Source organism: Lagenorhynchus albirostris, chromosome 20, assembly GCF_949774975.1.
Source record: "Lagenorhynchus albirostris chromosome 20, mLagAlb1.1, whole genome shotgun sequence".
Classification (NCBI taxonomy): domain Eukaryota; kingdom Metazoa; phylum Chordata; class Mammalia; order Artiodactyla; family Delphinidae; genus Lagenorhynchus; species Lagenorhynchus albirostris.
The window spans coordinates 40,667,831-40,678,788 of NC_083114.1; the positions used below are offsets into that span (position 1 = coordinate 40,667,831).

The 10,958-nt window shown below is 58.0% G+C and overlaps 2 protein-coding genes across 11 annotated transcripts; one reads left to right on the forward strand and one right to left on the reverse strand.

Annotated features, from left to right (window-relative positions):
- Nucleotides 1-103: 103 nt before the first annotated feature.
- KAT2A (lysine acetyltransferase 2A) lies at nt 104-8,545 on the reverse strand. Of its 10 annotated transcripts, none has more exons than XM_060134329.1 (18): nt 8,139-8,545; nt 7,876-7,999; nt 7,396-7,541; nt 7,204-7,293; nt 6,714-6,895; nt 6,432-6,623; nt 5,478-5,584; nt 5,172-5,282; nt 4,943-5,079; nt 4,640-4,848; nt 4,297-4,423; nt 2,315-2,425; nt 1,850-1,993; nt 1,480-1,594; nt 1,352-1,388; nt 1,206-1,269; nt 988-1,072; nt 104-889 (listed from the first exon to the last, which is right to left on the reverse strand). In XM_060134329.1, the coding sequence occupies exons 1-18, from the start codon at nt 8,475-8,477 to the stop codon at nt 696-698; spliced, it is 2,514 nt and encodes an 837-aa protein (XP_059990312.1). In that variant the 5' UTR covers nt 8,478-8,545; the 3' UTR covers nt 104-695. The 10 variants fall into 10 exon arrangements, with proteins under 10 accessions (XP_059990312.1, XP_059990308.1, XP_059990311.1 ...); XM_060134325.1 differs by having other exon boundaries at nt 1,772-1,993; XM_060134328.1 differs by having other exon boundaries at nt 4,943-5,082.
- A 1,280-nt stretch (nt 8,546-9,825) lies between these two features.
- HSPB9 (heat shock protein family B (small) member 9) lies at nt 9,826-10,287 on the forward strand. The gene is given in 3 exon segments (XM_060135733.1): nt 9,826-9,943; nt 9,946-9,994; nt 9,996-10,287. Coding segments are annotated over 3 exon segments (459 nt in total).
- Nucleotides 10,288-10,958: the final 671 nt, after the last annotated feature.

Genomic DNA, 10,958 nt, shown 5'->3' on the forward strand with positions numbered 1-10,958 from the left:
GGCATGAGGCTTGCTGAGAAGAGCAGCCCCAGCCTGCAGGCAGTATTGGCGGAACAGGGTCAGCCTGCTAAGGCCAGGGGTTCTACTTAAGAAACAATCACACTGAGAATAAAAACCCCAAAACTTTATTGTTCCCTCCAAGGGATTAATGCCAGGAAATGAATGGTCCCCATGCCCCCCACCCCTGGGGGACAAACAGAACAGTGCAGGATGAGGCACGGCCCCTCCAGTCCAGGTTGAACTTCCAACCCCTGAAGCCCCCTCACTCAAGCTAAAGTTGGCAATCCTGCCCTTGAGGGGGCCAGGGCCAGGACTCCAAAACTCCATAGCTTGGGGGAGTGTGTGTGTGTGTGGGGGGGGGGGGGGGGGGGGGGGTGGGGAGAAGGGGGGATCAGGCAGGACTGGGGGCCACCAGGGCTGGACAGGGTTCATCCTCTGGCCACCAGCCACTCTTAGAGGGGCTGAACCCCAGACCTGAGAGACCCCTTCCCAAGGTCAGACACAATGAAGGGTGGGACAGAGCTGCAGGCTTGGGGGTGTCCCAGGGCCCTGAAACGGCTGCAGGATCAGGGGCTGGAGGGCCCCTGGCTGGAGTGTCTCAAACTGAGGCAGACCCGGGCACAAGGGCACCCCAGGGATTAGATCAGAAGCCGAGGTGGAGGCATTCCAGGTTGAGGCCGAGGTCCAAAGCCAGACTACTTGTCAATGAGCCCGCCCTCCTTGAGCTTGAAGTAAAAGAACTTCTCCAGGGCGCTGGCGCAGCGGCAGTACTCGCTGTCCGGGGGGTTGTACTCGCGGCAGTTAGCGATGACCCGCTGCAGGTCAGCTACAAAGAGCTTCCGGGTCACATAGTAGCGGCTGCGCAGCCTCTCCGTCATGGTCTTCAGGTCTGGGCAGCAGGAGAGAAGGGCACTGTTTTCAGAGGCTGCACGGCCCAGGGAGCTGGAGCAGGTGTGGGAGGAAGGAGTTGGAACGGGGGGTCCTCACCGATGGGGAAGCGGATGACCTCGTAGTAGTCTGGGGCCTCCGACTTCTTCACGGGCTCCATGAAGGGCCAGGCACTGGGGTGGGACTGCAGAGGAGAGCCGGGCTGAGGCCAGGCCCACTGTGCCCCCGCCCAGCTCGAGACAGCCACCCCCCACCCTGGGTCAGAAAGCCGCAGCCATTGGCACAGGGACCCCCAGAAGGGAGCCTGGTCTCCCGACCTTGATCTGGGCCAGCAGGTTTTTGAGGGTCATGTAGAGCTGGTCTGGGTCCTTCAGCTCCTTCCTGGGGCAAGAGAGGCCGAGTCTGAGGCTCCTGGGCCCTCTGCCTCCCCCTCCTTCCTCCCTTCCCTCCACACAACACTCACCCCTTCTCCTTCCCCAGCGGCTTCCAGCCCGTCTCTCCTGCAAAGTGGAGAGTGGGGAGAACACCCCTAAGAATGCCTGTCTACACCCCAAGCAGTACACCCCCTCCCCAGCCAAGACCCCTGCTCACGAATGCCGGGGACGCTCTCCACAGGGATCTGCCTCACACCCTCCTTGAAGCAACTGAGCCCGGGGTAGACCTTTCGGATCTGTGCCTGTTTGCGCTCAATCAGCTTCTTGATGATCTGAGGGAAGGAAGGGTCTGAGGGGCCAACCCAGCTCCAGCAACCACCCTCCCAGGCCACAGTCAGGCCCCCCTAATTTCCCCTAAGAGGCAGAGCAAGAACCAAGACCCTGGCCCATCCTTCTTCATGTGCGTGCGCACATGCGTGTACACGTGGTACACATCCACACGTGTTCACCCTCAAGTGCACGTTCATGAAAAGCCCCATGGAGACGTGCGTGTGTGTGCGAGTACACGCACACACATGCACACACACCTCCTTCTGCTTCTTGATGATGTGGGACAGCTCCGTGTAGGGAATTCGCGGGTTCAGCTCACACTCCATCAGTGTCGCGCCCTCATAGTCCTTAATGTAGCCCAAGTAGCGGCTCTTGGGCACCTTGATGTCCTTGGAGAAGCCCTAAGGCGTGGAGAGTTACGGCCAATCCATCAGCAAGCCTTTTCCAACCTGAATCTGTCCCTGGCATGTTTCCAGGCTGGCTACCCACCCCCCGACTCACCCCCAGAACCTCCCAGCTCCCCCAGCCTGCCCAACTGCCCTAGAGAACCCTATCCTTCCCTGGAGCAGCAGCAGGAGGGAGGAATACAGGCGTGAAGGACTCCCCCGCAGGTGTGGGATGGAACAGGGGAGACGAAGGACTCCTACTCCATCCACATTGGGGATGAGACAGAATGACCCCTGTCCCCAGGCAGTGGGCAAACGGGGTGAGGTGAGGGTCACCTGCTTTTTGAAGTAGCCAATGGCGTACTCGTCGGCGTAGGTGAGGAAGTAGAGAATGTTGTGTTTGATGTGATACTCCTTCAGGTGGTTCATCAGGTGAGTCCCATAGCCCTGCAGGGGAAGGGGGCAGGGCTTTTCAGGGGGCAGGGGGCAGGCCTGTGGCTAGAGAGGTCTCAGGAGGGCAGGGAGGGGAGGGCAGGGACAGGAGGGAGCAGACTGGAAAGGAGGTGGGAATAGCCAGGGGATCCAAGTCAGGTAGGAGGAAAGGCGACTGGCAGAGGAAGGGGAGTTTATGGGGAGAAAAGCGAAGGATGCTGGATTTCTAAGAGCTTACTCTGGAACAGGTGTGGTGCTTGGTTCTTTACAGAGTAATCCTCAAGTTAACCCATGAAACAGCTATCGTTACCTCCATTTTACAGAAAAACACCTGAAACTCAGCTATGTTAGGAAATGTGTCCAAGTCAGGTGGCCAGCTATGGCAGGGAGGGCCTGCATCTAAACCCAACCAGGAAGCTGTGGTCCTCAGGCAGCTAGTTCCCAGTCCCCGGGCCTCAGAATTGGAGGAAAGGGGAGGGGGAATCACAAGGGCCCCACTCATCACAATATCTGAACCCCAAAGAGACTGTCTTCCACACACGTCAGGACCAAAGAGGCACCATGCAGATATGGGTTATGTAAAACAGGACAACGGTGGAAGTGTCTGTCAGCCCCGTGGTTAGGACCCCAAACTTTCACTGCAGAGGGCGCGGGTTTGATCCCGGGGAAATAAAATCCTGCAAGCTGCACAGCGAGGCCAAAAATAAATAAAGTGGCTGCATCATTTTACAAAGTAAATAAATAAAAACAAAACAGGACAAGGGACTTGCCCGGTGGTCCAGTGGCTAAGACTCCACGCTCCCAATGCAGGGGGCCCGGGTTTGATCCCTGGTCAGGGAACTAGATCCCACATGCCGCAACTAAGAGTTCACATGCCACAACGAAGATCCTGCGTGCTTCAACTAAGACCCGACACAGCCAAATAAACAATAAATAAATAAACATTTTTTAAAAAGAGTATTAAAAAATAAATAAATAACAAAAAAATTGGGCTTCCCTGATGGTGCAGTGGTTAAGAATCCACCTGCCAATGCAGGGGACATGGGTTCGAGCCCTGGTCTGGGAAGATCCCACATGCCATGGAGCAACTAAGCCCGTGCGCCACAACTACTGAAGCCCGCACGCCTAGAGCCCGTGCTCCGCAATAAGGGAAGCCACGGCAATGAGGACCCCGCGCACCACAATGCAGAGTAGCCGCCGCTCGCCGCAACCAGAGAAAGCCCGCGCGCACCAACGAAGACCCAACACAGCCAAAAATAAAATAAGTAAAATAAATCTATAATAAATAAATAAATAAATAAATAAAACAGGACAACCCTGGACCTTACTAGTGGGTCTACTGTAACAATTAAAGGACAGAAACCAGGACTATCACCCAGCACAGGTGCTGTTATAAAAGTTAACTCCCCGACATACGTGAACATTCTTGTGACGAAAGAAATACAGGTCCGTTTAAAAGTGTTACTGTAAATCTGAAGAGTTCTCATTACAAAGAAAAAGCATTTTTTTCCTATTCCTTTAATTTTGTAACTATATGAGATAACGGATGTTCACTAAACTTACTGTGGTCATCATTTCACGACGTATGTAAGTCAAATCATCAGGCTGTACACCTTAAACTTACACAGTCCTACATGTCAGTTATATCTCAATAAAACTAGAAGAAAACAAAATAAAAGTGTTACTGATTCTGGCGTACCATATGTCAACAAGTGTTTCCTTAATCCAGTTATCAAAGTACAACTGCCACCTTGTGGGGGTGTGAAGAACTGTCTGGCCACTAAAAGAAGGGTTGGGGGCAGCTGTGTCACTATTGTGTTGCTCTGACCTCGTCCAGAGCAGAAGCAGGGGGTGGGATGGAGCTGGGACCAGGGGCATGGACTCACCTTGACCTGCTCATTTGAGGTGACAGCGCAGAAAACAATCTCCGTGAAGCCCTGGGTGGGAAACATGCGGAAGCAGATCCCACCAATGACCCGCCCGTCCTTGATCAAGGCCAGAGTCTTGTGCTTCCTGAGGGGAGAGGGGTCAGGTCACAGGCCCTACCTGTCCCCCAAATGCTCCCCAGGAGCCCACAACCACCCCGGAGGCCTGAGCTGTACACGGTGCTGGGAACTAAGGAGCAAGAATCGCCCAGGGTTGGAGGAGGAGGCCTGGGGAGCAGTGGGGAGGCCAAGGAGGAGGTGCCCGGGTGTGGTGGCCTGGGGCTGGGCTCTCCTGGGGACATACGGGTCAAAGACGAGACGGGCGATGTACTCCTTGGGCATGCGGGGCAGCTGGTGGGAGAAGACGTTCTGCAGCCCTACGAGCCACAGCAACACCCGCCGGTTGGCCTTGGGTGTGAGCGAGTTGCCGATGACGTGGAACTCGATGATGCCGCGGCGCTCCTCCAGGCGGGCAGTCTCATCCCGGGCGGCGTTGGCCGACAGCAAGCTCGTCTGGGCACCAGAGCAGGGGTGTTGAGCTGGGGTCTCAGGTGGTGAGCCACCACCCCACCCCCAGCACAACTGGCCCATAAGCTGGGCTGCCCACCTCAGGCCCCAGCATGGCCGCGGGATCCGTGATGGTGAGCATGACCTCATTGACGAGCTCCATGGGGATGTCGCCCATCACACGGAGCCGTTTGGCATCCTCCAGGGTCAGGTTCTCTGGCAGCTTCCTCTTCTCACCTGCTGAGGAAGCTGGCAAAGTCTCCCAGGGACAGCAAGAGGGGCCGGGGGAGGGGTGAATGAGGGGTAGAGGTCAGGGGTCAAGCACCCACCTGGCATGGGCTCAGCCCCTCCGGAATCCAGGCTCAAGGAGCTGTTGCTGCCCCCAGCCATGGTGGGACTGAAGATGGGGGCGCTGGGAACAACCGCAGCGCTGACTGTAGCTGAGAGAGAGACGAAAAAATCAGGGGATGGAGGTTGAAGGTGCTGGTGTGTCCCTCTAAGGGATCCAGGCTTTCCCACCCCCAGCTGAGCCCTCCTGTACTTCCCCACTGCTGCCCTTCGCAGCCCCTCCTCCACTGCGGGGCTAAGGTCAGCCAGGAGGGCCAAGCAGAAAGCCTACTGTGTGTGGCACATACCCGGCCGGGGCACCAGCTGGGTTCCCTCTGAGGGCGGCATGGTGAAGCCCGACTCCCAGATTGGAGAGTTTGCCCCGTAGATCTCCTCCTCCAGCATAGACAGGAATCTGGGGGGAGGGTAGAGTCTGTCCCACAGCTCTGTCCTCCAACCGAGGGAGCAGCCTGGGCCAGACACGGGAAGGCCTGGAGGCTGCCCTCAGGGAACTGGGAGACAGAGACAGCCTCTGCCTTCAGACGAGGAAGAGGCACAGCTCCCTGTCTTCTGGGAGCCCCCCGTTGAAGATAGGAGGACAGGATGATCCAGAACAGAGACTAGAAGCCCAGTATGCCACGGTGAACAGCACAGGGAGACAGGGTCTGAACCAAAGCCATCCTGTGCTGTGTGCCAGGCGGGGCACCCAGTCACCCTGGGCCTCAGTATCAAAATGTGATTCCACCCTCTCCTGCCGCCTCTTACTGCCACCTGGTGGCAAGAGAAGCACATGAGGGCCTGCATTAGTTGGGAAAGGCTTCTTGAACTGGGTGGCTGTAAGCCAGCTTTAAAATGAAGAGATGGTGTGGCAGAACAGAGAAAAATCTTACAGAAAGGGCTAGGACAGGGGTGAAAAGCAGTTTCACCTCAAGTGTAAGCTCTTGAGGAGTGCTGTGGTGAGAAGGATTCTGAGCTGCGTCCACACCCCATGGGAAACAGTTAGTCATGTCTATCAGGGGCATGGGCAGTGTTAGCACTCGGGCCATGTACCTGTCATCCCCAGACTAGTACAGGAAAAGGCAAGGAGCTAGCAAATTATATCTGGGCCTTGGGCAAGTCTCCCAGGTAGAGGCCCAGATCCATCCCAGAAGATTCATGGAGTGAGAGGAAGGACCAATCCAGGAAGTCCTCCTGGAAAACAGGGGACCACAGGGAGGATGTGAACGTGGTACAAGATCCTGACAGGCCAGAATAAGCCTTACTTGGGGAAGTGGGTGAGGATGAGGGTCCTCTTCTCGGGCACCAGCTTGTCCTTCTCCACCCGGAACTTCTCCAGCAGCTGTCGCCGGGTAACGGTGAAGATGGAGCGGAGAAGGCTCCGCCCAAAGACGTGAGTGGTCTCGTACCGGGGAAGGCTATCGCAGCTCTGGGGCACGTGGCAGTAACAGAGCCATCTGCAGAGCAGATGAGGAGCAGGGAGGTGGTAAATGAAAGCCCAGGCTGGGCCTACAAGCCTCCCCCATGCTGTCCCTGGCTGGACCTACCTGGTATAATTGACCTTGTAGGTAGCCACGTCCTCGGCCTGAGACCTCTGCCGAAATTGGGCAGGCGTCTCAAGCTTCCAGTAGTTAAGGCAGAGCAAGAACATCTTCGAGAGCTCGAACATTGTCTGCCGCTCCCGGGGAGCCAGATGACTAAACTTGTACTGCACAAAGTTCAGCACACCCTGAGAAGGGGAGGTAGGTAGGGGACAAAACAGGAGGAGGTGTGGGCAGCCAGCAGGGCCTTCTTATTCAAAAGTAGGTGCTTCCTGAGGGCAGGGAGCTCTCTGCGGCTTTTGCTCTGGAGCTGTCTGTGAGGAGAAATTATACCCCCTCCCACCTCCATGCCCACCTGAGGTTAGCCCAAAGCATCCTCCTTTCTCTGAACCTCTCCCCTGTTCTCAGCTTGGGCGGCGGGGGGGGGGAATGGATAACACAGCCTCCCCACTCCTCCAAGATGCCCCCAATCCTCTTACCACCTGCCTCATCCCACCTGCTCAATATTAGGCTTCTCAAATGGGGGGCTGCCCAGGGACCCCTCCACCACGGGCCGAGTCATCTGCAGGATGCATTTCCGCAGGAGCTGGAAGAAGAGGAGGGAGGGGTAGAGGTCAGCGGAATACAGAGCTGCAGGGCCCCCAGCCTCCCTCCTTCGCCCACGCACACTCACTTGGAAGAAGCTCACCTTGAAGAGGTAGAAATAGACCTGCTTGGTGTCCGTATCCTCCTCCTTGTGAACAGACATGAACAGATTCTCCACGTCCACCACCATCCCCAAGAGTCGGTTAATCTCATCCTCTGACACATTCTCCAGGTGGGACACGTGGTCGGCTGTAAGGATAAATGGCAGTTGGGAAAAAGAAACAGAAAAAATCAACAGGGCTTCCTACTCCTTTTCATCGCCAGCCAAGACACACCCTCAGTCCCTCCAATCAGCGTGACCGGCGACGAGACTGGCTGCTCCTATCTGGGTGGCCTCTTGTCTCTCTGGCTGGCAGATTTCCTTTCTCCTTCCCTGGGGCATACACGCTCCCAGACCAATTCCTCTTTAGGAGGCATCTTCGGTCTTTCAGAGATGCAACTATGTGGCATTAAGTCATCCTGTCCAAGTAGGACCCGGCACCTCCACCCCCACCCCCAGCTCCAAGGGCACTACCTGCCTTACCCAAGGGGTGCTCACAGCTGCGGCACAGCTCGCTCAGGTTGGCAGCTGGCTGCTGCAGGTCCATGCGGGGTGCAGTGGGGGGCTTGGGGTTTTTCCAGCCATTACACTTGCAGGTTTCATTGGCCTGGAGGCAGAAGAATCAGTCAATAACCCTGTAACCCGGGGTGAGAAGCCGTTCCCCAGCCAGAACTTTGCCCCCATTCCCACCCAAGTCCTAGGATGCCCCAAACCCCGCCCCCTCTCACCCCAGGCCCCGCCCCCACCTTGCAAGCCGAGAAGACCCCTAGCTTCTCAAGCTTCTTGGCGCGCGGCAGCCCCCGGACTTGCGCCTTCCTCTGGCTGGCGCGCTGCTGCTGGCTCAGGCCAGGTCGAGCCGGATCACCCCCGCTCCCGGTACCCCCACTTCCTACCCCGGGCCCCCCAGTCCCTGTGCTCCCGGCTGGGGCTGTAGCTGGGGCTGGGGCTGATGCCGGAGTGGGAGCCGGAGTCGGGGCCGAAGCCGGGCTGAGGGTAGGAGTCGGAGTTGGGGCGGGGGCTGGGGACTGAAGAGGACGGGGCTGCGCGGCCGGGGCCGGGGTCGAGGCCTGGGAAGGTTCCGTCATGGCCTCCCCGCAGCGGAGCGCGGCGCAGCGCGGCGCGGCGCTCCCAGCCCTAGGGCCGCATGGGCAACCGGCGTTCAGTGCGCAGGCGTCCATGCCCCGGAGCATGATGGGAATTGTAGTCTTACACGGTCGCTCCCTTTGCCTCCAGCTTCGAGGTTTTTTTGTTCCGTCTCTTGATGTCGGACAGACAAGTGAGGCCCGAGCGAGCACCCCAGATTGACGCCTCCTCACTTGTAATCTCTATTGAAGGCTTCCAAGATAGTAAAGATCGCTGCTCTTGGGACAAGGAGAAGTACCCCAGAACACAGGCTTCTGTTTGGGGAATCACCTCCCAAGCCCAAGGGTGAAAATGCAAGCCTGGGGCCTGGAGTCGAGTTGGTTCTTGCGCATCTCCCTCCTGCCCCGACCCTGGTCCTATCCCACACGTCTCGGGACACAGAGTTGCACCCAGCGTGGCGATTAAATGGCAGCAGTTCTATTTCTTGACCTGTTAAGTGGTTATACGGGTGTGTTCTCTTTGCGCACTTTTCTCTGCGTACATTATACTTCAACAAAAAGGGTTTAGTTTATAAGCACTGAGCGCCACAGTAATGGCCGTGGTCAGGTAAAAGGCTCCCAAGGTGGAGATGGAGTAGAGGCAGAGGAGGGCGGAACGGCTCTCCCGCCCACACGGTGGGCACCTCTCACGCAGGGCCCAAGTCTCTTCATCATTGTGGTCCCAGAGCCCAGCTCTGAGCTGCCACAGTAGGCCCGGGATGGAATGAAGGAAACCAGGAAGGCGCCTCCACCTTCCAGTCCCCATGTGTCGCAGGATTGTGCGTGGTCAGAGAACTGCAGGACGTTCCAAGAATGGATGACCCCACGGTCACACTGATGGCTCTGTTCAGGGGACAGTCCTCCTTCCCCCCAGGCCCGATTCTCAGAAGGGCAAGAGCCTGGCGGCTCATCTCATCTCCGCTCCGTACTGGTGACAGCTCCAGTGTTGGGCTTGAGCGCCACCAGCCCCTTTTGGCCTATCCGGTTGGGTCTCAGCCCCGGCCGGGCCCTCTGACTACGGTGGGGAAGGGCCCGAGAAAGCGGCCGGATCCGAGATAAAAGCAGCAGCAGGGGCGCCAGGGCGGCTGCCAACCTGACCCATGGAGGTAGGACGTGCACAGCTGACCCCATACTCTGTGGAAGCCAACCTCGGCGGAAGCCAAGGGAGCCCCCTGAGCGGGGAGGCGTCGCGCGAGCAGGAGCGGAGCCACGCGGGGCCACGAGGGCCCCCGCTCCCGGCGTCCGCCCCCCGGCCCAGCGCCGAGCGCTGCATTCGGAGCCTCGCGCCCTTCAACAGCAGTTGCTCACTCGGATGCAGCGGGTCGGTAGCAGTCTCCCCAACGGGAGCCAGTCGGCGTCCCGATGTCCCAGCGTGGCCTTTACCGAACAGAACCAGGTGACCACCCTGCCGGTGCGGCAGCTCGCGGAAGAGTAGCAGCTGTACGGGGTGGCTTCCAGATGAAGCTGTATGCCCACGGCTTCACCCGAGGAGCTGGTGGTTCAAGTGGACGGCGGATGCCTGATGGTGACTGGCCAGCGGCAACTGGAGGGCTGTGACCCGGATGGGAGCAGCTTCCGCGTGGCGCGGAAGGTGCACCAGCAAATGTCATTACCACCGGACCTGGATCCCGCCGCCATGACCTGCTGCCTGACCCCCTCTGGCCAGCTGTGCGTCCGTGGCCAGTGCCGGGTGCTGCCTTCCCCTGAAGCCCAAACAGGACCCGCCTCGAGACTCAGGAGCCGTGCCTCTAAGAAGGGTTCCAAACTAGCCTGACCCAGTAAACCACCACCGTAGTGAGCAACACAACAGCTTCAGAGTCTGCGGTCGTTTCTTGGGGCTGGGGTCAGAGGGGGAGGTAGAACAAAGGTAGAGAGAGGCCAGGTGGAGGGCCCAGAGGGGCAGGAAAGGCACCTCAAGGTGGTGGTCCACGATAAATCTGGCCCCCGGGAAGCTGGGGGGAGAGTGGGCAGTGTTGCTTTACTCAGCTCAGCTCACTGCTTGGACCAGCAGGGAGCAGCAGAGGGCCAAAAGGGCCCCAGCATCACTTGACTCCAGAACCAGCAGAGGGCCCCCCAGAGACTAGGGAGCAGACGGCTTGGACCCAGTGTGGGGCTGCCGTCTTGGCCTTATGACCAGTCCAAGGTTCCAGAGGTCGTCGGTGTTCCTTCCTCTTCAGAGAAGAGGGTGAGAGGACCCCATCTCTCACGAGCCTAGTACAGACTAATCAGAAAACCCCAAAGAGGTTGTTTCTGGTGTTCAGAGACCCAACTATTTTCAAATACAGACTGCACATACCCCAATATAACCTGGAGGGGCTGGGGGAGAGGCAAATGCAAGGCCCTCAACTTCAACCTTGGTGAGGTTCAGCCCCAGCTCACTCTCACCCCACTCCACCCAGTTAGAGCAGTAACAGCTGGCCTCTTTCTCTTGGTTACCATGACCAC

Excerpts from the sequence above, each read along its gene's own strand:
- KAT2A (XM_060134320.1), bottom strand. The coding sequence starts at position 8,477 with ATGACGGAACCTTCCCAGGCCTCGACCCCGGCCCCGGCCGCGCAGCCC. Across the intron at positions 6,896-7,203 it reads AGAAGCCTAATATTGAGCAG|GGTGTGCTGAACTTTGTGCA; the intron begins GTGGGATGAGGC and ends TCCCCTTCTCAG. Across the intron at positions 4,849-4,942 it reads CGGCCATGCTGGGGCCTGAG|ACGAGCTTGCTGTCGGCCAA; the intron begins GTGGGCAGCCCA and ends TCTGGTGCCCAG.